Here is a 23,575-nt window from a genome sequence, read left to right as displayed (position 1 = left end):
CATCTCTCTAGGCCTCAGTTCTCCATCTGGAAAATGGGGATAATTATTTGTATACCATAGCACCATAGTGCTAGGTACTGTACAAACACAGAACAAAAAGATGTTTTCTTCTCTAAAGAGCTTCCCATCTATGGCCTTCCTTTCTCCAGTCATTTGCCTGTCTTGTCTATTTAGGATGTAAGTTCTTGGGGCAAGGACTATTTCTCACCATATGTTTGCACAGCACTTGGTACAACAGAGCCTCCATCTCCGATAGGGTCTGTAGGCACGTCTGTAGTACATATAATATTTAATAATCAATATCCTCCATGCTGCCACTGGAGCAGGGGGTTGTACTAGATGACCTCCTGAGGTCTCTTCCAACCCTGATATTCTACGATTCTATGAATGTGTCTAAACCCATTCCTGGGGGTAGGAAGGAACCTCCAGTTTTCTTCAGCATTTATTATGAATGTAATTATTATTTATTTGTACTGCAGTAGCACCTAGAAGCTCCAGGCTTGGACCACATCACTTGGATCACAGCCAGGCATTGTACAAACACAGAACAAAAAGACAGTCCCTGCCCCCAAAGATCTTACAATCTAATAATTTGGGAGATAAGACTAGTTTTCTTACATACTAGAATTGTTCTTGGTCTCAGTGGGCTGCTGCCAGCCTTTTTCCCAGTGTCCTAGAAAAGGTACATGTCTTCCAGGGCGGGCCTTTTTATTTTTAGGAGATTCCTTTGTTTTCTGCTACCAAGGCCTTTGTGCTAAGAGAAGCCAAAGTATCCCTGGCTCAATCTAGCCCTAAGTGTTTACAGTTTGGATTGAAGAGACAGCAGGACACGGTTAGGAATAATTTTCAAATATACAAATGGCTTGGAGTATTTGTATAGACCAAGAAAAACTGTGATTTTCTATTCTTATGACTATTACCAACTCCCTCCCTGCTGCATTTAACACTGAGTTTATCCAGGGCCTTTTAACATGTCTGCCTGAGAAATACATTATTTTATGTGAGATAGAAAATAAGGATCCATGTAGCCTCCAGACCCAGAAGTCTGGAACTTGACATCTGGTGTTTATGCTACAGATATCATACTGCTCCACATTCTCCCCCTTTAATCAGAGAGCCCAGAGGCTACATCTTGTGACAGATGGTAATTAATAGTGCAGTTTTCAAAAGTGGCTTAATTCTGTTCCTGTTGGAGTCAGTGGGTATTTGATCATTGACTTTAATGGGAGCTGAGTTAGGCATTGTTGAGCACTTTAAAAATCCTTCCTTGTGGCCCTGACGATATAAGGTGAGCACCCTCAGCAAATTTCAGGATCAGGCCCTACGAGATAATTTCATATGGATTGAAGTTCATTGCCAATTGCATGCGCTTAGTTGTACTGTCCCCTGCAACGTGACAGTGTCAATGGTACGAGTACAGTTTAGTGCTTTTTTAAGTTCTAGCAGCTCAGACCAACATGAATGCATGCAGGACATGCGCTTCAGCTGTTTGCACTAAGGTCTTTGTCAACTGTATACTTGTCTCAGTTAAGGAGAAACGTAAAGCACTTCTTTGCAAGGGGACAGGATGGCTCAGAGAGTCAGTGAAGGAACAGGAGAACCTTTCAACAGTAGGTTTAGCATTCAGATCTGCCCAAGGTCAGTATCATAAGAACGGTCATACTGGGTCAGACCAATGGTCCATCTAGTCCAGTACCTGGTCTTCTGACTGTGGCCAATGCCAGATGCTTCAGAGTAGTAGCTTTCAACCTTTCCAGACTACTGTACCCCTCTCAGAAGCCTGATTTGTCTTGCATAGCCCCAAGTTTCACCTCACTTAAAGACTACTTGATTAAAAAATCAGACATGAAAATACAAAAGTGTCCCAGCACACTATTACTTACAAATTGCTTCCTTTCACATTTTTACCAAATAATTATAAAATAAATCAATTGGAATATAAATATTGTACTTATATTTCAGTGTATAGTGTATAGAGCAGTCTAAACAAATCATTGTCTGTATGAAATTTTAGCTTGTATTGACTTTCTTAGTGCTTTTAAGGTAGCCTGCTGTAAAACTAGGCAAGTATCTAGATGAGTTGATGTGCATCCCTGGAAGATCTCTGTGTACCCCCAGGGGCCTGTGTATGCCTGCATGAGAATCACTGCTTCAGAGGGAGTGAACAGACTAGGGCAATTATTGAGTGGTGGTGATCTGCCATTAGTTCCGTGGCCTGTGGAGTGACTCCAGTTCACAGTGGACATCTTCCCACGTCACAGCAGATAGTCTCAGCAGGGAGGTCATGGATTGAATGAGCATGGAAAAATAAGCAGCGCTTTCACTTGGAAAGGGGATCGTGCTTGCTCACGAGTGAGGCACATTAGCTAGAGGCAGCATGGAGGAAGGTTACGTTGCCTCCATACATGCTGTGACTGATCCCTTCAAAGCTGTCGGTCCATCCTGCACCTATTAAAAAAACAACCCCTTGCTCATTACACAGCTTGAGACTCTGAAGCTGCAAATGACTCTTTGAGGGGAAAATCATGGAGTGATCTAATGCCTAGCCAGGAAGCGAGCACCTTCACAGCAGCTGACAGTCCTGGGCAGCGTTTCACATTCAGAAAACGGTGCAGTCCCAGAATTGTTGGAGCAGCTGAGCTGAGCCAAGCCTCACTGTGGAATTCAGAACTCCTTGGAACTCTGTCTCAGTGTACATGGGTGCCTGCGACTCACCGCACCTGACCCCAACTTGGGGAAATTGGAAGGCCTTATAGATTAGAGACCTGCCTTTAATGAGGCAGTCGCCACACTGCGGTGGAGGTGACGGGGTGACCAATAACAAATTGCCTGGGATGTCTGGTTAGGAATAAGCTATTGTACGGGCCAACCACTTCAGAAACCATAAGAACTACACTTATATTCCAGTTCTCCCATGGGTGTGTCTCCCACTAAGGTTGACTCAACCGTCACTCAATTTTAGAAGTAAAACTGGCAGGAAAAAGGACTCTTTGCAACTCTTCATTCAAATAGGTTTTGTGGCCATTTGGAAAACAGACAAAACTTAAACCACTTTCAAATGTTAAGCAATGGTGGATGGATTTGATCTTTAAACAACAACAACAACAAAAACCCATGTGACTCTGAAAAGCACTGCAGACTATATTAAAAACAACAGCCTCCCTTCACTCTGGGGTTATTTTCTTCAATACAGTTCCTTTCAAAATGAATTTTTCAATTCTGACTCTGTTCTGGACTGTAGAATGAAGGCTTTGCCAATTATCAGTGTTCCTAAGTCTACAGGCAATTAAGGTGAACTGCACTGTTGTATCAATAGAAGCTTTGTGAAATACAAACTACATTTAATGAGCATTTTCCTAGGCCCTTGACCTGTATCTTATTAGTTGAAGGAGTGCTTTGTGGGGACTATATGGCATATGGTCTCAGATTTGTTTTTAAAATAAATTGCTCTTACTTACTTTATGCCGCAAATATAATTTGCATTGACTTTTTCTGCTAATACAGATCACACTAGGAGTTGAATTGCTGAAATTGGTCTGCTCACTAACATTGCTAGGTAGATTATTTTATTAGCATCCACCAGCATGTGAGGTACTCCACAGAAAACATGCTCATGCCCTGTGCCACTTACAAGCTAAGGTCCTTGCTGGAGCTGGTCTGAATCAGAAAGAAAAGTTACAATTTTTTTATGGAACAGGTATTCCCCCCGCAAATTGATCCATCTTGAAACATCTTGCTTCTATGACATTGAATAATTTCATTTCAATTATATTCAAACATAAAATATGAAATATGATGCATACATATAATATTTAATATATTAATATAACATTTTAGCAAAATACTACTTTTAAAAGTCAAAACAAAATTAATGGAAATGATAACATCAAAACAAAACCTTTTTACCTGACAAACAAAATGTTTCAACACTATCAAAACAAAATGAGAAAATCACATTGATTCCTTCTGAAACTTCCCCCATCTAAATTTTTCTTGAAATCGACACATTCCCACAAAATCTTTTAATTTTGAGAAAATGGCATTTTCCATTTTAAAAAAAATATATTTTAACCAGCTCTAGTCCTGATCCTGCAGGTGGATCTGTGCATTCGTGTGGAGTTCAGTGGGGTTCCGTGCAGGCAGACTGGGCCACCAGCATACATCCAGTTGAAGGACTGGGGCTGCAGGAGTGAATCTGAGAGACAAGTGAGAAAAGATTCTTTTGAAGTTTTTCCCATCACTCCTCTAGTACAGTTTCTAATTTACTTGGCGTCACATACAACTATGGAGAGACAAGACATTCAGAACTGTTATTTTTCTTCCTTCCGCAGCCCATCAACAAAAACACTAACCATTGTGAGAAAAATCTGTTCTTCCACTGTCATTTCTATGGCTTCTATTACTTCACCAAAGAAATGGATGTAGCATATTTTTACTAAGGGTTGGCCTATGCACAAATTTGCATCGTAAGAACTAAATGGGTTTTAATTCATATTTTTGGTTGTTTCGATGCAGGTGTGTGTGGACAACAGACTCTGATTTTTAAACAAAAAGTGTAGTATTATCCAGGTAGATGAGGGACATGAGGTAATATCTTTTATTATTATCCACTCAAGAGAGATCAAAATACATTGCTTTTGTTCCAGAATAATAATGCCCACACTCAGGCTTGCATGGAAAAGATGTTAGTTATTTCAGTGCAAGCTTGTGAGTAGACTGGCCCTAAGAGAAGCAGGTTGCCACACAGAACTTCTCTGCTTCCATCCCACAGCACTCACTTAATGCCAGGATAAAAGGAATGGGTTGGGAAGTGTAACAACCTCTGTAAAATAAGATAATAAAAATGCTTATCTTCTGCTGCAAACAAAGTGCTGAGAGTTAGCAACTGTGAGGCCCAGCTCATTTTGATCAGAGCTGCTCCTTGCTGCAAGGCTGTTAATCTTTTAGAACTGTAGCACCTGAAGTCTGATTAGGCCTGATAAAGTAACAAAGGTCAACATGACTAGAGTTGAAGTATGCAGCTGCTCACTAGTGCCTGGTCCTATTGCAGCCTCTAGCATAGAAAGAGCGGGACATTTAATACTGGTACTTGTTGCTGTGCAAGAGGAATGATAGCAATTACTGGGTACTCTCTCCGTTAGGGCAGTGGATGGTTCTGAGGGTGGAAAAATGGAACATGAAGTCATTTGCCCCTAGATGGCTAGCTTATATCCAGACCAGGAGGAAGTCAGTCATGAGCCTGATGTAAAGCCCAGTCAATGTGAGTCTTTCCATTGCAGCAGGCCCTATGTCTGAGGCCTGTTCTGTAGCTCAGGGGGGAAATGTCTTGGTAGTTCTCAGGGGATGTCTACCCAGAAATCGGAGGCATGACTGCAGCATGGGTCAACACAACCTGAGCTGGCTTTGTTCTAGCTAGCTCAAAGAACAATAACACTGTCCGTTCTGCCCTAGCTTCACTGCTATGGTTACCTCAGCTAGCCAAATAGGATGACCAGACAGCAAAAGTGAAAAATCAGGACAGGGGTGGGGGGTAATAGGAGCCTATATAAGAAGAAAGACCCAAAAATTGGGACTGTCCCTATAAAATCGGGACATCTGGTCACCCTACAGCTAGATCAAAGCTAGCTTGGGTAAGCTGCCGTCACAACTAATTACATTGTAGACACACCCTCCATTGAGTTCTCACTGGAGAGGTGTGGATCTCAGGAAAACCACCTGAAAATCTATAGAATTCATCATTAAAGCCTATAGTCTTTAATAAGGAGGCTGAACTTTGTGTAGGTTTTTTGTAACCATTCTACCAAATTATATAGTGGAGATACAATTCCTTATTGAATTATATAGGAAAGAGATGGGGGGAAAGAATGGCTTTGTGGTTAAGCATGGCCCTGCGGCTCAGGAGATCTGGATTCCTCTCTTAGCTCTACCAGGGCGGCCCGGGGGGGGGGGGGGGCAAGTGGAGCAATTTGCCCTGGGCCCTGCAGGGGCCCCCATGAGAGTTTTTTGGGACCCCTGGAGCGGGATTCTTCACTCGCTCCAGGGGCCCCGGAAAAATCTCGCGGGCCCCGGGCCCCCAGAGCTTCTTCTGCCCTAGGTTGTCGTCGGTAATTTGGCGGCAGGGGGTCCTTCGTTCCAGGTCTTTGGTGGCGGGAGGTCCTTCCGCTCCGGGGCAGAAGGACCCCCTACCGCCAAATTACCACTGAAGCGGGACCCACCACTGAAGTGCTGGGTCTTTGGCAGTAATTCGGACGTGGAGGGCCCCCGCCGCTGAATTACCACCAAAGCGGGGGCCTCCCTGCTGCCGAAGACCCCAGGCCCCCTGAATCCTCTGGGCGGCCCTGAGCTCTTCTACCGACTCCTTATATGTCATTGGGAAATTTTGCAAAAGCTTAAGCACAAGCTTAATTTGAAGCTTCTGGGCAGTCTCACTGAAGTAAAAATTAAGCATGTGTAAATATTTGCAGGATTAGAGCATTTTCCTCTCTGACCTCAGTTCCCCATTTGTCTCGTACTATATTTTTGTACAGCACCTAGCATTTGATGTTAGCAGGGCCTGTAGCAGTCCCACAATACAAATGACAGAGGATGCTCCAAAAGCCTACACAAAGGTTCTCATCTTTTAAATTCAGTTTGGGTTTTTCCATAGGGCATATCACTTCATAGCAAGGTAGACTAGATTACGTGTGCTGGGTGAGCCTAGAGCAGGTACTTTATGGTCATGTCCCTCACCAAGTTGGCTGCCTGCTACTCAAGAAGTGCACACAGCATGTGATCAAAGCAAACTGGAATCTAAAAAGAGCACATTCAGTGAGTTTTCATTTCCTTTTTATTGGACCAGATTGTTTCACCAGATTGTTTCAAAAGTTAATACATATGTGATAAAAAGAATGATAGATGTCAGCTGTCACTTCCATAATGAAAGCTGTCCCCAGTGAAGTCAGATGGAAATGGGGCTTCACAATAAGAGCCGTCTAAATCTGTGGTGAGAAGGTGGCTCACCCATAATCCTCTCTTTCCCTTTACATCAAAAAAGGAAATTAAACAACTGAGAAGTTTCTCCTTTCTCTCCAGAGAAAAATCATGGGGGTGGGGTATCATTCAAAGCTGTGTGTGGGATTTTCAGAAACACTAAATCAAGGACCAAGTACTGATTTTGCCCCAGATCCCTAAATGGCCCCCTCAAGGATTGCGGTCACAACCCTGAGTTTAGAAGGCCAATGCTCAAACCACTGAGCTATCCCTCCCTCCCCCAAAATATTGATTTTTGCCACAGATCCCTAAATGGCCCCCTCAAGGATTGAACTCACAACTTAGCAGGCCAATGCTCAAATCACTGAACTATCTCTCCCCTCTGGCCCAAGTCTGCTCATACCAAGCTAATGGTTAAATTCCCACAGACTTCAATGAGTGTTGGAGTTAGGCCAATTCTAAGTGTTTGAGGAAATCCCCCTCAGTCTCTAAGGGCATGTCTGTGCTGCAATCAGCAGTGTGACGGAAGCACATGTGGACATACCTGAGCTACCTTTGATCTAGCTTGCTCCAATAACAATAGCAGTGAAGCCGCAGCAGCATGGACTGTCAAAGCCCTCCTGGGACTTCAGGTGCGTAGTTGAGCCACCTTCATCATGCTATAACCTTGTAGTGCCTCCATTTTCTCTCTCTCTCTAAAATAGTGATAATACTCATCTCGATGCCGTATTGTGAGAGTTTAGAAATAAGACACAACTCTTGCATATGGAACTGAATTTTCAATCTACTCTAAACTTCTGGTTCAGGTTCCTCTCTTATGAACACACCTGAGTACCATGGGATCCTTAAAGACCAGCACTTAGATGATAAGCTCTTTGTTGCAGGGACCATCTTTTTTTTTTTTGTACAGCGCCTAGCACAAAGGGATCCTGGTCCATGACTGGGGCTGCTCGGCACTATGATAATACAAATAATAAATAATAAGTGATTGGGATCTCAGTTTTACTTCTTGTCTGACAGATGGGCACCTCCAGTGGCACAGCACCCACTAACACCAGACTGAAATATTGATGCAGAATAGAATCCCAAAATAGAACTTAAGTGAAAAGTTTCCCTTATAGAAAAAACTTCCACAGCTACCCTGCATTTATGGATCCTGCCGTACGTTTTTAACATGTGTGCGTTTTACTGTAAAGTACATTCTTTCAACTATTGATGTTGCTAAGCCAAGAATTCTTGGATTTGACTATGATTTTTCAGGGTAGGGGGAGGAAGGAATCTATTAGAAAATGCCTCCAATATGTTTTCTATAAGATTTCCTATTAATAGAGCAAATTTATGTTTTACAATATATTCCAGTGTTTGTTTTCATTGTCCTTCCACTGCCAACAACACTCTGCAGCATTTTCTGGCTTTGCTGGACTCTTTGGCAGTGAAAATATGGTTTCATCTCACATCTGCCTTGCTGTCTCTACCAACATATTTGTTTCGAAGTCTGGATGTCAGAGTCCTACCATGTAAAATCTGCAGCACATTAGAAGCTAATTTTTTTTTTAATTATTTGGTATCATAGCAAGACATTTAAAAATAAAAGACCATTCCAGGCATAGTTGGTGCATCTGAACAGTTGTCAAGGAGTAAATTACACAAGTTTTACACCTAGGCTAGTGTTTGATAGAGGTTTTTACAGTTGTCTCAGCAGTCTGGATTTGCTCAATCACTCAGAACTGATGTAGATTTAGACAAAAGGCTGATCACTCTTATTTTTAATGTTTTGTGTTGGAGTGCAGAGTGCACAGTATTTATAGGCTGAGAATATCAGTAAATTGGTAAAATAAAAAATATATTTCAGAAGTTGTAGTCACAAACTCTAGATTCAATTTTTTGAAGTTTGTAAAAATTAAAACCAACATTTTTCAAGGTAGCATTTTTGGTGGGTACATCAGATCAAATCCTGCAATCCTCACTGAGACAAAGCTGAACTTCAGTAAGAGTAATTGCCTGAGTAAGGATGTGAAGATTTTGCATACAGAATCCTTCCAAATCTGTCAGGCTGATTCTTTGTTTTGAGATACAGTATAACATCTGGCAACTTAAGATACCTAGCACAAAACCAGACGTGATAGAGTAATGTAGCAGTGTATTTACAGACAACTGCAAAAGAAAAATCTAAAAACAAATTGTGGTTAACAGGTTATAAAAAGCTCTAATTTTTCTTTGTTTTGCAGCAATCAGATTGTAGGCTATTGTTAATGAAAAGTTTTTTTGTGAGCTACAGGCAGCAAAGAAGTGATGGGAGCTAAGAGCAATGAGAGCCTAAAGATTTCCTGAGCCTGTTTCTTCTGTGCTTCCGTGGTAGCTAATGCAATGGGGAGACAGGGGGTGGGGTATCTTTTCTGGAGTGCCCACCACTCAGTAGCTATTAGTGAGAACACAGTGGGTGAGATTCTGTGCTGTGCCTTTAACGGTGAAGCTAAGAACACAAAGCCTAGGGAGAGAACCGGATGGGCTATGGTGGCTTTAAGCCAACCTTGTGTCCTTCTGATCAAGGGCTACTGGAGGGATCATAGAGATCCCCAGCATATATTAGAGAGTTTAGTTGGGGTCCCGTGAAAGGTTTGGGGAGATTTTTCTTTTGCCTGAGCTGTCTCTCTCCATCTCTCTATGTTTGAGGGATTGGGTTGCCAGTTTTCTAGCAATTATTTCTAAATTCCAAACAGGTTTGAGAAACCTTCCTGATCTGATTTTTCATTGGTTGAGCTCACACTGCTGACAATAACATTGTGATTGGTGATCAGCCAGCCAATGAATGACAGCTACTTTAATAAACACCTGGATAACAGAGCCTCCAGAACCCTCTAGTTCAAACTGATGTCACGAGAGGCCTCCATAAGAAGTTATAATCTTGTTCTTTTAAAAAAAAATCATCTGGCTCTTTAGACCAAAAACATCACAGCTGGACTCCAGCCAAAGTGAATTGCCTGCTTGCTGATCCCAAGCCTGATGATAGAAGGCAGGAATGGCATAGAAACACTGGCTTATCTCAGGAAGCTAAGAGCTTATCCCTCAAATTAAATCTGGAAGCAATGAGACATGTCATGTTCAATTTTGATCGCTGCAGTGAGTTGGATAGTACAGAAGTTCTCAGTTTGAGATTTGCAAACAGGTGTAATGGGGCTGCAATTACCCTGTCCTTCCTATACTGCTAAATGGGAGTGGGGTTGCAGCTGGATGGGAGGGGAATCCTTAGGGGGGAAGATAGGCAGGGGCGACTCATATGTTTTTTGCCACCCCAAGCATGGCAGTCAGGTGGCTTTCAGTGGCATGCGTGCGGGAGGTCTGCTGATAACACGGATTCAGCAGCACCTGCGGGAGGTCCGCCGGTCCCAAGCCTTCAGCATACCCGCCGCCAAATTACCGCCAAAACCACGGGACTGGTGGACCTCCCGCAGGCATGCCTCCGAAGGCAGCGTGACTGCTGCCCTCACAGCGACCAGCAGGGCGCCCCCCATGGCTTGCCACCCTAGGCACACGTTTGGAGCACTGGTGCCTGGAGCCGCCTCTGGAGATAAGGTTCTGATATGGAAAAGATTGAAAACCTACTGGGTTACTCTGGGTGTGCACCACTGCCATCTACTGATTGGTTTCAGAACTGCCCAACTCTGTGATCTAGTCCCTACACTTCTAATAGCTAATGCACTACTGGAAGGTGCTGAGATACTATGCTGATGAGCACTGTCTAAGAACTGATATAGAATAGAATAGAAGAGCTAATAAGCTTCACCTTTAGCTCCACCTTTTGGAGCAGGAGGATCTGAGTTCTATTCCCAGTCCTGCCAATCAATTCCCAGTGGTCATGACACGTAGAAGGATGACAACTGCAGAATCCTGTGTGGCTACAGACCATTTAAATGGTATTTTGAGCTGCTTTTGAGCCAGAATAGCCTTTCATCTCAAAAAAACCACTGTCGTGAACTCATTTAGATGTGATGGATAAATCAACTGTAGGACTGGGTGGCTCAAGGCCTTGGTCATAGTGGTCAAATACCTTCCCCCTCTATGGTTAAATCTGGTTACCACCTGGCTGCTGTTCAGAGGTCTATAAGAAATGAACTGGTGGTCTCAGTCCATTGCAGAGCAGGCGCAAGCGTCCACATCGCTCTAGAGACCAGCTCTGATTGGTCCCCTTTGTTGTCATTCTCCACTGAGAGGCCAAGAATTCCTTTCTTGCCCCTGGAGTTGGATCCTCTTGCATAGCTGCTGCACCTGTCCTCTGAATAAAGAGATGCTCTCCTTCTGCAGAGCTATGAGGGCATCAGCTTCCACTAGCACTGAAGTGATTATGTGATGACTTGGAGGAGGGAAGTGTCGGGGGGGGGGCGGGAATGAGGGAGGGGGAAATTATGCTTTGTCAGTAAAAATAAACTCAATGTGCACGGGCCTCTCAGGGTAATTACTGGGCGCAAAGGACTCCGTGAACTCTTACAAATGCAGGATGCTTTGTAGGTGCTGGGGAGGGAGGAGTTTGTATTTAGCTCCTGCTGCAGCTCACATTCTCTTTGTCTCTCCCCCTTGCAGTCTGATGGGACCATCTTGGCCATTGCCTTGTTGATCCTCTTCCTTCTCCTGATGCTGGTTCTGCTCTGGTGGTTCTGGCCTCTCTGCTGCACTGTGGTAAGTCCCCACTTCCACCCCAGTCTGTTTGTAGCAGTAACCGCACTGTCAGGGGCATGGTGTGAAAGAACAGCAGAGGTGCTGGCATGGTCAGCAGACATAGAAGGCTGACAAGCAGTAGTCTCTGATAATCAAACTGCAAACCAAGAGACACTGCTGTGGATTCAAGCCCAGTGATAATTTAGTGTGCATCCGGGGAAGTGAGGGGGAGGATTTTTATTACCAGGAATAAAAGTATTTCTGAGTGGCAGGCTCGTTTCTAAACACTTAAGTTCGTCTTGGCATATTTTTTAATTAAATAGGAATGATCCAGGCAACATATCAAGCCAAATTCATCCCTGGAATAAGTCCACTGGATAAGATTCATTTGGCCCACTGTCTCCTTTGGCATCCACGCATATAAAAGCAACATTGTTTCCAAATGTATCGATGCTTATGGGTCTCCAAAGGATTCTGCGATGAAGTGTGCAATTCATCAGTCTATTTACAGTAGATGCAAAGGTCACTCGGTGCATCAGAACAGTAAATAGGCCATGGAGTTACAGTAGAGGAGCAGGTTCAGAGAGGAATGAAACTAGCCCAGGATGCTCTGCTGAATCGACATTTCTACCTATGTGCACTTTGAGAGGATGATGGAAGATGAAATGCTAGCTACAGTACAATGACCTTACAAGCCATGTTTCCAAAGGAGGATCTATTTGGAAAACACCACAGATGAAATTCTATCGGAATGAAAAACCAGTGGGAGTTTTGCATTTTAATCCAGTGGGACTAGGATTCCACCCCACATTTGCACATGCAAAGTGGATAACTGAAAGTGCAAATGGATAGCTAGGTACATTGTGTGTGCAATGGTTGTTTGTGCACACAAGAGCCTAGCTGTGCTGAGTACAAACCCGCCTGGATGCTGAGGGTACATACTCAGGGCAGCTAGCCACTGCCATTGCCTGTTGCTACACTACTATTTTTAGCACAGCTGCTCAATGAGTCCGTGCACAAGTTTGTCTACACGAGCTGGGAATCATATCCTTGGCTCCTAGTGTAGACAGAGCCTGAACCTGACCCCACTCTCAGCATGTGCATCCTTCTCATTTCTGTGCCATAGCTTCTTTAAATACAGGGGCAAGGACAGTGTTTAAATGAGGTACTGGGCCACGCCTCTGACATCTAAGACCAGTCTCAGCTTTACCGTGGCTTTCTGGAAGGCTATGTGGAAGAATCCAGCAATTTGCTTGGTTCTCAGTCTGGACTGCAGCCAGCCAAAGTGTTTGGAACCAAGAGTTGGAGGCAGGGGAAAAACAGGAAATATGCTAGAAAGATGCAAGAAGCAATGTTAAACTTGAGGAAAAGGAGGAAACATAGTGTGTGAGTCTGTGGTAACCCTAAAGAGCCATAAAATTATATTTTACACCCACTCCCTCCAACTTGTCAGTCATGAATAACAAAAAGTTATACGTACTCTGGCATTCATCTACTCCCACATGGATCTGTAAAATTAGGCTCCATTCCTTTCCAGTTAAGATGATTTTAAAAAAATATACAAACCTAGTGAAAGACCTGGCAGGGATATTAACATGGAGAGCGACATTCTCTTAGTACCCCATCCTCCAGTCCTCACTCAGAGCAAGATTCTAATACTCTGGGCCAAAGGCCAAATCCTCACCTGACATAAATTGGTATAGTTTCATTGACGTCAATGGAGCTGTGCTGATTTATGCCGGCTGAGGATCTGATTTTGTTGCTCACACCGGATAATGTCTTACTCCACGAGTGGTCCCACTGTAGTTAGTAGAGGTATATCTACACAGCAATGATAAGAGTCCCACACCAAGTCTCAAAGCCCAGGTCAGCTGACCAGCTCATGGGGCTTGAAATAGCATTGTGGACATTTCAAGCTCAGGCTCTGAAACCCCATAATTGAGGAGGATCTCAGAGCCGAGGCTTCAGCCTAAGCCCCAGTATCTACACTGCCATTTTTAGCCCTGCAGCCTGAGCCCCCTGACCCATCAGCTGTCCTGGGCTTTGGGACTTGCTGCCGTGTAGACATACCCTGGGACCCGCATGGCTTTCAATGCTGGTTGGCATGAATGAGGCTTTCAGAGTCTGGCCCTCAGTTTCTACCCTCTCTGAAGTCAATATAAGTTTTGACTGAGAGAAATGAAGCCCTAAGTTTCCATCCCTGCTTCCCTACAGTAGATCCTAAAGGACTCAACAATGACAATTCCTTTCTTTGACACGATTCCAGCATCTGTGACTTTTCCTCTCCCTCAGGGACAATAAACTTACAAGCCATTGTAATCTTCCATGGGAGAAACCGGCCTTGACTTGACTGTGAGAAGTGCTCCAGGTTAGATCAAGCTTAGCTAAGATCACTAAGTTTGACCTAACTCCTTTTTCCTAGTAGAGATTCAGGGTAACACCTTATAGCTAGTTGAGTTGTACCCTTGCTAAGTCTAACACCTAGGCAGGAGCCTAGACTACAACCCAGCCAGCTAATATCAAGCCACAGGTGTAACCTTGCATCTCTATTGGAAAAAGGTGACATTTAGGTCATGCTAACTAAGCCCAAATTAAACGTCACTTCTTTTCCTAATCAAGACAAGGACAATGAGATTACACGCATACTTTCCACCACAGAGAGGGCTGTGGAGGGTGTGGGCAATGAAACACCAAGCACATAAGATGGAATGAAAAGAAAAATTGCCACTCTGGGGATTGTATAAGAGTCAAACATGCAGCTAGTCAAGGAAATAATAGCCAGGAACAGTGCACTCCTTGGAGTAGGCCACATTCTGTTCTTGGTTATACCAGAGTGAGTCTGGATTAATTCCACTGGAGTTATTCCAGATTTATGCCCAAATAAATGAGAACAGAATCTGGCCCTGTGTGAGCAAAGGTGGTGAGAGGCAGAGAAAGGACATTCCTTCAGCTTGTTTCCTTGTTGCAGTCCCTGCATTCCTGCTAGGGGATATAAAATAATATGGACCTACTGAATGTAGAAGGAGGTTAAACCAATTTATTTTATCTAGCACCCAGCTTTCCTCCAGGTGTCTCACAGCACTTTACTGACATTAACTCTACTAATAGCCTCATCAGTCAGGCAAGGGTTATCCAGACACAGAGAGGCCAAATTATCAAACATGCCTATTAATTTTTGGGTGTCCAATTTTGACACATCTTGTAGGGGCCTGATTTTCAGAAAATGCTGAGCACCTGTCCTCTGAAAATCAGACCCTTATGATTTGCTTTCAGTTGAGCAGCCAAAAATGGAATTGCCCCAAATCATTGAAAGTTTAGGCCCACGAGTCCTGACTCCCAGTTCCCTCAAACACTCTATAACTGACTGAATATTGGAGGCATTATTCTTTTTTTTTGCCTCAGGTAAACTGAAATATTCTCCCCCCCCTCCTCCCCCCCCTTATCTTTTCACTGGTCATAGAATCATAAAATTAGAGCTGGAAGGGACCTCGAGAGGCCATCAAGTCCAGCAGGACCAAGTAAGCCTAGACCATCCCTGACAGGGGTCTATCCAGCCTGTTCTTAAAAACCTCCAATGATGGGGATTCCACAGCCTCCCTTGGTAACCTGTTCCAGAGGTTAACTACTTTTAGAGTTAGAAAGTTTTTTTCCTAATATCTAACCTAAATCTCCCTTGCTGCAGATTATGATCATTAGTTCTTGCCTACCTTCAGTGGACATGGAAAACAATTGATCACAGTCTCTTTATAAGAGTTCTTAATATATTTGAAAACTGTTGTTAGGTTATCCTCCTCAGTCTTCTTTTCTCAAGATTACACGTGCCCCTTTTTTAAAGCCTTTCCTCATAGGTCAGTTTTTCTAAACCTTTTATCATTTTTGTTGGTCTCTCTGGACTCTCTCCAATTTGTCCACATCTTTCTTAAAGTGTGGAGCCCAGAACTGGACACAATACTCCAGATGAGGCCTTACCAGTGCTGAGTAGAGCAGGACAGCTACCTCCTGTGTCTTACATATGGCATTTCTGTTAATGCACACCAGAATGATATCAGTCTTTTTTACAATTTTATCAGCTCTCCGATCTGCAGGAGGAGGTTGGTTCTCCCCATCTAAGGAGAAATATTGCTTTAAATCTGGGTCCTTCCTTAGGCAGTTGGATCATAACAAGGCTTGCTGGATCTGACAACTAGTAATGACTTTTTTGTTTGTTTGTTTGTTTGTTTCTGCAAATAGATTTCACCTAGATATTCATTCTGAAGAAAATGGATTAGACATTTGTGGGCAACACCCATTGAACCTGGCCCAATTTATCTGCCTAATCGGTTCAGAAAATCAGCCTAGGAAAAAGGAATGCCCTTTGCAGATTCTAGAATGTCATTTGCGTTCCCTGTTTAATTGCATGTCAGCTCCATTCATCTGCAAACTGCATCACAAGTCAAAATGGGGTTAATTAATGGAAGGTTTTGGTTCTTAATCCCTGGGGTCTAGTCTCCCCTAAACACATGGAGGAGTTTGGCATGAACCACAATTAATATTAAATGAAGTTAGCCACATGTCTGTTTTTGCACTTCAACATGAGAATAAAAGCCAGACATAATCTCAGATCTGAAAATAGAAACTGTTTCCCACCCCAAATTTTAGAGGGGTTCATATTAAGATGCCTGGATTTGTTCCCACCCTCATGGAATTGGTCAGATTAAAGGTGGACTAATTGGCTTCCTAGCTGGAACTGATTCCCAGTAAGGTCCAGTTGTTTTTCCCCTCCCCTGAGAGTCTGGAGAGGGCTCTAGTTAAAGTAACGGAATAGGGCAGCTTTCTGAACCTCAGGTTTCTACTCTGATTGGAACCTTAGAACCACAGCCAAGATTTTCTAGTGTCTAGTGATTTGGCTCCCCAATTTAAGACATCTCAAAGGGGCCTGACTTTTCAGAAATAGCACAGCATCCACTCTCAGGCCCCTGAATGTGACTTTGGTTGGACACCCAAAAACTGAAGGCATATCTATGCTGAGAACACCTGTCATAGACATTAGAACTGAAACACACCTGCTAGGCCTTGATGCCCAATCCATCTCCTCTAACTCCACCAGTGCAGATTGGTCCCTATAATCCATTCTCTGATGCTCTGTCCTGTCTAGCTCTAAATGTCTTGAACCACTGGGCTTTCACCAGTTTGAAAATAATAATAAAAAAAATTAGGGGTTTTACAGTGGCTACAAAGTATCAGTGTTCTATAACTTTCCATATGAAGAAGGGTCAAATTCCCCGTCAGGTAATACCATTCTCCTTTCCTAAATTACTGCTGTACTTTCAGCTAGATACAGCCTTCTTCACTTCCTGCCTTAAACTGTTTGTGTAGCTATGAAATATCTGTTGTGCTCCACCCAAAAGGCAGTGGTAAATGATGTGATGCCTCTATATCACTTATTTATCACATAGCGCTGTAAGGAGTTAGTATGAACAGCATTCCAAGCAGGTGGAGATCCTACTCAGCTTCTGACACTGTGAAGACACACTGGATAGGATTCAAGTTTACCCTCAGTTCCTGGAGTTTGCCTTTATTGCTAACAGAAATAATGATGCAACTCACATCTCTTCCAGAGCGCGGCTAATTTTAGTGGGGTGTTTTTTCCTGTAGGGCCTCCTCTGTCCTAGTCCTGGTTCCCTCTGCCTCAGCAACTCAGGGCCTGATTCTCCATCTTCTCGGTGCCATTTACACCTGTGCAAAATTGGTGTCAAATTTGGATTTAATAGGATTTTACACCCACACCCCCTAGACAGAGGAGAATCAGACACTCAAGCTCTTTTGTACTTCTAGGTTGTAACTGATCATGCTCGCCTGCTCTAATAGAGGGCAGGTCAGCAGAAAGAGCTACATTTCTCTGCATGATGCTAGCACCTGACATCAGGGCAAGTCAGCAAAGAGAGCTAGCTCTGCATCCGTCAGTTTACAAGCATGTTGAGAACATTTGGTGAAAGATAGCATAAAGACAAAGAATCAGTTTATTGCCCTGAATTTTCTCACAGCTAAATGTGCAAAAGGGCTGACAGCAAATCTCACAGCTTTTTCCTGTGCCAAGAAAAGCCAATGACCACACTCTCCACCTGCCCTTGCTACCTTTTAAACAAAAGAGCCATAAGGAAGCATTATCATAACATGATGATGAAGCAGAAGCCCTCAGGTGTCTATGGGTTAACTAGCTAATATGGTCGATGAACGATGGTCATTTCTCCCCATCAGAAACAGGGGCTATAGGAGCAAGTGACATCAAGAAAGAAGAAATAGCCTGGGGTTATAAAAACAATTACAACACACATGAACAAACACTTCAGCTTTGCCAAGCTAAACTAGGCTAAGCGTTTTGCTTGGCCAGGCACTCTCCCAGCTGATTGCATTCTGCATGCCCATGTGGTACACACTGATAGAGAGAGAGAGCTAAACTTCACAGCCCTGTACAAACCACAGCAGGCTCAATCCTCCTGTCCCAACACACTGAATTCGCACCCATCAACTACACTGGACCCTGTTTCTTCTCTGTATTGGGAAGTCACTTTATGCTTGTGCAAAGTGAGCAGGTGTAAAACACCGCCCCTCTGATTTGGCATCACTTTACATCCATTTCGTGTATGTGTGTCTGTGCACACATATAGCTCAAACCCATCTCTCTGGATTTCCAGCCCAATCTGAAGTCCCAAGAGTTTCCAATAACTTCAGCTATGCAAATGAATGTTTGGATACTTAGCTTGGCCAAATCTCCTGGGCCTGTTTGTCCTCAGACATATACCAGTGCAAACCAGGAGAAACTCCACTGAACTCAACAGGCTCACACAATATAAACAATGTGTGAGACAAGCCTAAGGCATCTTTCAGTGGTCATTAAAAGCCTCAAATTTTGGACCCTGATCTGAACTTCCACAGGTTGGATCTGGGGTTTTGGGTCTGCTTCAGAGCTTTAATCCACCAATGTGGCCAAAAATCCAAATATTTCTGATAATGGGGCTAGAAAAGCCTGCGCTGTGGACTTTGGAACTTCTGCATGCATGGTCAGCGTTTGTGCTGTTAAAAGCCATTTTCCAGAGGTCTTGTCATCTTCATGTTCTTAAAACAAAGAGCACCACTTTGAATAAACCATCTTACTTAAACCCATAATTCCATCTCCAGAAACCAAGCTTCTATTTGATGTGGGCTCCTTCTCACCCATCAGAAGCTGAACTCCTTCACCAAGGCACTGGGTTGGTTTAACCCCCTTGGCAAACTATGCAGTGCCCTTTGATACACTCAGAGCCTGTGTGTCTGAGATATTCAAAAGTGCTGACTCATGGAACCCGTGGTCTAGACCTGCCAAAGAATAAACACACTCAGGTTAAGCAAGCAAACTCCTCCATGATCTTGTGTCTTTGTGCCTTGGATCCCTTGCAGGATTGGAAATCTGCTTATTTGTTCTTTCTCTTTGTCCTCCCTGAGCCATTTAGCAAACCTGAAAATTCCTACAGCCTGGGCGTGTTTTATGAGCTGCAGAGAAATAATAAAAGGAAGAACCCATTCTCCTTGAGTATGCTTCCAATACAAATAACAAGTCTAACTTGATAAATACCTGGTCAAGTGGATTGGGCAGTTGATAGGTACTCATGGGAGTTGAGTTATACTGACAGCTGTCACTGACCTTGGGGAAATCACTCTCCTAATCCATTCTTATCTATATAGGTTCTTATATCATCCGTATCACCACAGTATCCGAGCACCTTCCAGTTGTGCATTAAGTGATGTGATTATTATCTGTTGACAGTTCATTCTTCTCATCCTCTCCCCAGAAGGCAGAATTGTTTGTGGAGTGTAATGATTTGTTTTGGTAGGGTTTTTTCTGGAAAGGGGTAATTTTATATATACACACACACATCCACACTGCTCTGTGTTTATGTTAGAGAAGGCATGTCAAAGAAGTGTGCCTGGCACTTGCAGTGTACCACTTCCTATGTAACCTAACTCCTAATGCTCAGAATGACAACGTGCATGAGGGGTTGCAGGGAGAGTGAAGAACCCAGACGGTAGCGGAGTGCAGGAATGTGAGGCTGCTTCAAAGGAAGGCATGTTATTGTGCGCAGTAGGGGCCCAGGGAGATGGGAAGGAAGGGGAGTCTTGTTTCTCAGTGACAGGCCAATACAAAGGGTGTTAGCGCCGGACAACTATGTTGTAACTTTGTTCCCCAGCTCAGTTTTATTCATAATACAATCTAAATGGTGCTCCAAACAACAGCTTTACTGCATATTTGGTTCCAATGAATCATTTCATCAGATTCTCTTCCAAGAAGTTTTCCAGGATTTTTTCTTGTTGCTTTCTATGCAGACCCTAATGATTTAGGTGTAGTTGTGCTGATAGAAATCTGGCTTGTTTATCAGGATAACAGAGTGAATTTATAATCCTGCTAGTCCTGAACTTTTTAACCCTGCTCAGCAATCAGTGCTCATCTCATATTCTCTCTATATGGTCTGGATCTGTGTGATAGCAGAATGCCATCAACATACAGTGTAAACAATACAGCAACACACTGTGCAACCAATATGAGGAGCAATCAGAGTACAACCAAAATACAGCACAAACAATACATTATGAATTTAGAATACGGTTAATATACAAACAATGTACAGTGCAATCAGAATACAATCAACATGCAAAGCAAACAGTACAGTAACACACTGCAAACTATATAGAGCAACCAAAATACAGTCAACACGCTGCAGTCAATGTACAGTTCAACATGAACACAATCAGAACTGTGCAAACAAGATAAGTACAAACAGAATGCAATCAACACAAAGTGTACGCCGGGATCGGCAACCTTTCAGAAGTGATGAGTCTTCATTTATTCACTCTAATTCAAGGATTCGCGTGCCAGTAATACATTTTAATGATTTTAGAAGGTCTTTTTCTATTTCCATAATATATAAGTAAACTATTGTTATATGTAAAGTAAATAAAGTTTTAAAATTAAATTAAAATGCAGAGCCCGCCAGACTGGTGGCCAGGACCCAGGCAGTGTGAATGCCACTGAAAATCAGCATGCATGCCACCTTTGGCACATGTGCCATAGGTTGCCTATTCCTGATGTACACTATACAGCAACATAAAGTTGAAACAGTATCCTAACATGCTGTGCAAACAATATGTAGGCCACCCAGAGTACAGCCAACACACAGTGCAAACAATTCAGCAATGTGCAGAACAAGAGGAATAGACGGAGCAACCAGAATATAACCATTACCCAGTGTCAAGCTTTCCCTTGCAAGACAATTGACCGGATAAGCTGTAGGTCCTTCTCATCTTTAACTCTTATATGATGCTAAAGAAGAGTAGTGTAGAAGACTGAGCACTATCTTGTTGCTTTAAGATTGTTTGATTTGCTACCCATCAATTCATGGGAGAAAGAAGGTGCGTGGAAACGTCCCGAGCCTCTTTAAGGCCAGTCACAATCATGCTGAGGAGTGCACAGACACTGTCCAAGCCAGGATGCCCAAAGAGCGCAGGGAGAAGTGGAGGAAGGCAGGGCCTTTTGTCCCTGCTACCTTTCAGCTCATATAATTCATTATGCTAGACTCTGTGGCTATGTCTCCCACACTTGCTGGCTCCAGGGACTATGACCTTGTTTACACTAGAGACATTTACTACCCACCATGCATGTAACACATCTTGCAGCCGCGCGTATGTTAGTGGTTCCCCCTCACAGCAGCATTCAAATCTGCATGTGGGAATTTGGATTAGCCTTGCTTCTGGCAAACCTACCCACCGTGTCAGTCTGTCCTGAGGCCGGGCCATTGTGGACTGGCATAATAGCACCAATGGTGCCTGCTCTTCTGAGCCAGTCACAGTGGTGGCCGTCCTTTAGATCAACCATCAGAATCCATTATTGTTTCATGAAGGACCTTGGTTCAGTCCCCATTCACGGGTGATTTGACACATGCATGACCTCGGGTTTGCTGGGTGCATCTATGACAGCTGCTATCTTGGCTGATACACCAGGAACTGGACTGGAGACAAGGCTCCGCAACTGGGGCTATAACAGACTCAGAGCCTCTTTGGCTTGGGGACACTGTGACACACACTAATCACTGGGTTGTTAAACTTGCTGCAGCCTTTCAGCCTTTGCTAGCTCCAGCCTGCAAGTCAGCCAGAATTCCTTCAGGGATTCCTGCTTGTGCACCCTCCCCTGTAATGTGGCCAGCAGCTTCACCACCACAGCCTGGCCCTTGGGTTTGCTGGTGCTTTCTTTAATCCTCTTCAGATGTCATTGCTTCCTTCCAAATGGCCTTTTTGCTTCTAAACACAAAACACAAAGGGTTGATTTGGTTTCAGGGCACACGCACAAGCTCTTCAAAACTTTACAGAATGGCCAATTAAACAAACAGCAGCTACTGTGCCCAGGGACAGGTCGCTGCAGTGACTCAGGGACACCCCTGCTCGGAGTCAAGCCACAAACAAGGGGATAACCCTGACCCTCTGGCCAGCCCCTTTCAGCATTGTTAGACGAGGGCACATGCTCCTCATTAATGACCGCGTTGCATGACTCGGGGCTTATGAGAGGAAAATAAAAACAGTGAGCTCATCGGAGAAGCAAAACAGGGAACAAGAGGAATTTTCATAAATATTTATGTCTTCGGGACTCTTGTGTAGCAGCCATATTTTTCCTTCCCTTACTATTTAAATAGTCAAGTTGTTTGTGGAGCCTCGCTTTCAAAAATGACTAACTCCAGGGCCTAAGCAGCAAACCTCCAGCAGCTCAGACGTGCCCTTGGGCCCAAATCTGCGACGACAGGTTGAAGTCAGGGAAACGGAGGGTGTTTGCCACTTTGCAGGAGGCATTCTGCACCTTGTAGCCTCTGGCCTGTTGAGTGCAGTTTAAAGAAAAGGTTCTTTCATTCAGATAAATATGTGACCATGGGACAAAATGAATCCCTGATATAGTCGCATTGAAATGGTTGGATTTAGCCCACTGATTTCAACAGCCATGCCCCAGGGATGAATTTGGAATTAGGGAGAGATGTTTGACATGCCTGTATGTAATAGCTGTCCCTTTGGATGGCTTTCTATTGCACTTGGAGTGGACAGCTGTAATAATAGCCAGCTATTTGTTGAGTCCTAGATACAAACTTCATGCATGAACTAATAGCCTCCCTCCCACATAAATTTAAATGGTTTCTATGGAGAATACACCCGACCAGCCCAAAACCTCACCCCAGTTGCTTTATTAGTTAGAAATGCTGTGAGAGCCTCCAACTTATATGAGATTTTTTTTAAATTAAAAAGCTCATGACAGGTTGAATTCTTAGCTCAACAGCATGAAGGATAATAAGCAATAACTGCTTCCCTTCCTGTCGAGTTTGCACAGAACATGAGAAGACAATGTTGTCTGGTGAACCTGGTGCGGGGGACCTGGATTCTATGTCTGCCACTAACATGGTGTGTGATCGCTAAGCAAGTCATTTCTCTATGCCTCTGTTTCTCCGCTCTGCCTTATCTATTCAGTCTGTGAGCTCCTAGGGGCAGGGATCGTCTCTTACCGTGGGTAGTGAAGCAATGGAATGGGTTACCTAGGGAGGTGGTGGAATCTCCATCCTTAGAGGTTTTTAAGGCCTTGCTTGACAAAGCCCTGGCTGGGATGATTTAGTTGGGGTTGGTCCAGGGATGAAAGTAACTTAAAGGATTTACTGGTACTCCGGAGTCTTTAGGAGGAGGTGGGGCCTCAATCGGAAGAGGCGTGTCCTCTACCAGAAGAGGTGGGGTCTTTAAATCCCCGGGTGCTTTAAATCAGGCTTTAAAGGGCCTGGGGGCTGAGGCTGTGGTAGCAGCAGCTGGGAGCCCTGGGCCTTTTAAATCACCATTGGAAGGTGCTCCCAGCTGCCGCTGCTAGCCCAGGGCCCCAGCCTCTGGTGGAGCTTTAAAAGGCCCAGGGCTCCAGTGCAGT

General features: G+C 43.8%; 1 protein-coding gene across 2 annotated transcripts in view; it reads left to right on the top strand.

Moving 5' to 3' along the window:
• The window catches only part of ANTXR1 (ANTXR cell adhesion molecule 1), a 194,068-nt gene that overhangs the window by 82,739 nt on the left and 87,754 nt on the right, over window positions 1-23,575 (top strand). For both annotated transcript variants that reach the window (XM_030551979.1, XM_030551980.1), the window contains exon 13: window positions 11,548-11,643. In XM_030551979.1, coding sequence (XP_030407839.1) covers window positions 11,548-11,643 — 96 coding nt within the window. The remainder of the gene's footprint in view (window positions 1-11,547; window positions 11,644-23,575) is intronic.

The sequence above is a fragment of the Gopherus evgoodei genome, chromosome 2 (genome assembly GCF_007399415.2).
Source record: "Gopherus evgoodei ecotype Sinaloan lineage chromosome 2, rGopEvg1_v1.p, whole genome shotgun sequence".
NCBI classification, from domain to species: Eukaryota; Metazoa; Chordata; order Testudines; family Testudinidae; genus Gopherus; species Gopherus evgoodei.
The sequence above is the reverse complement of the archived record's forward strand: the minus strand, read 5'-3'. Positions and strand labels throughout refer to the sequence as shown.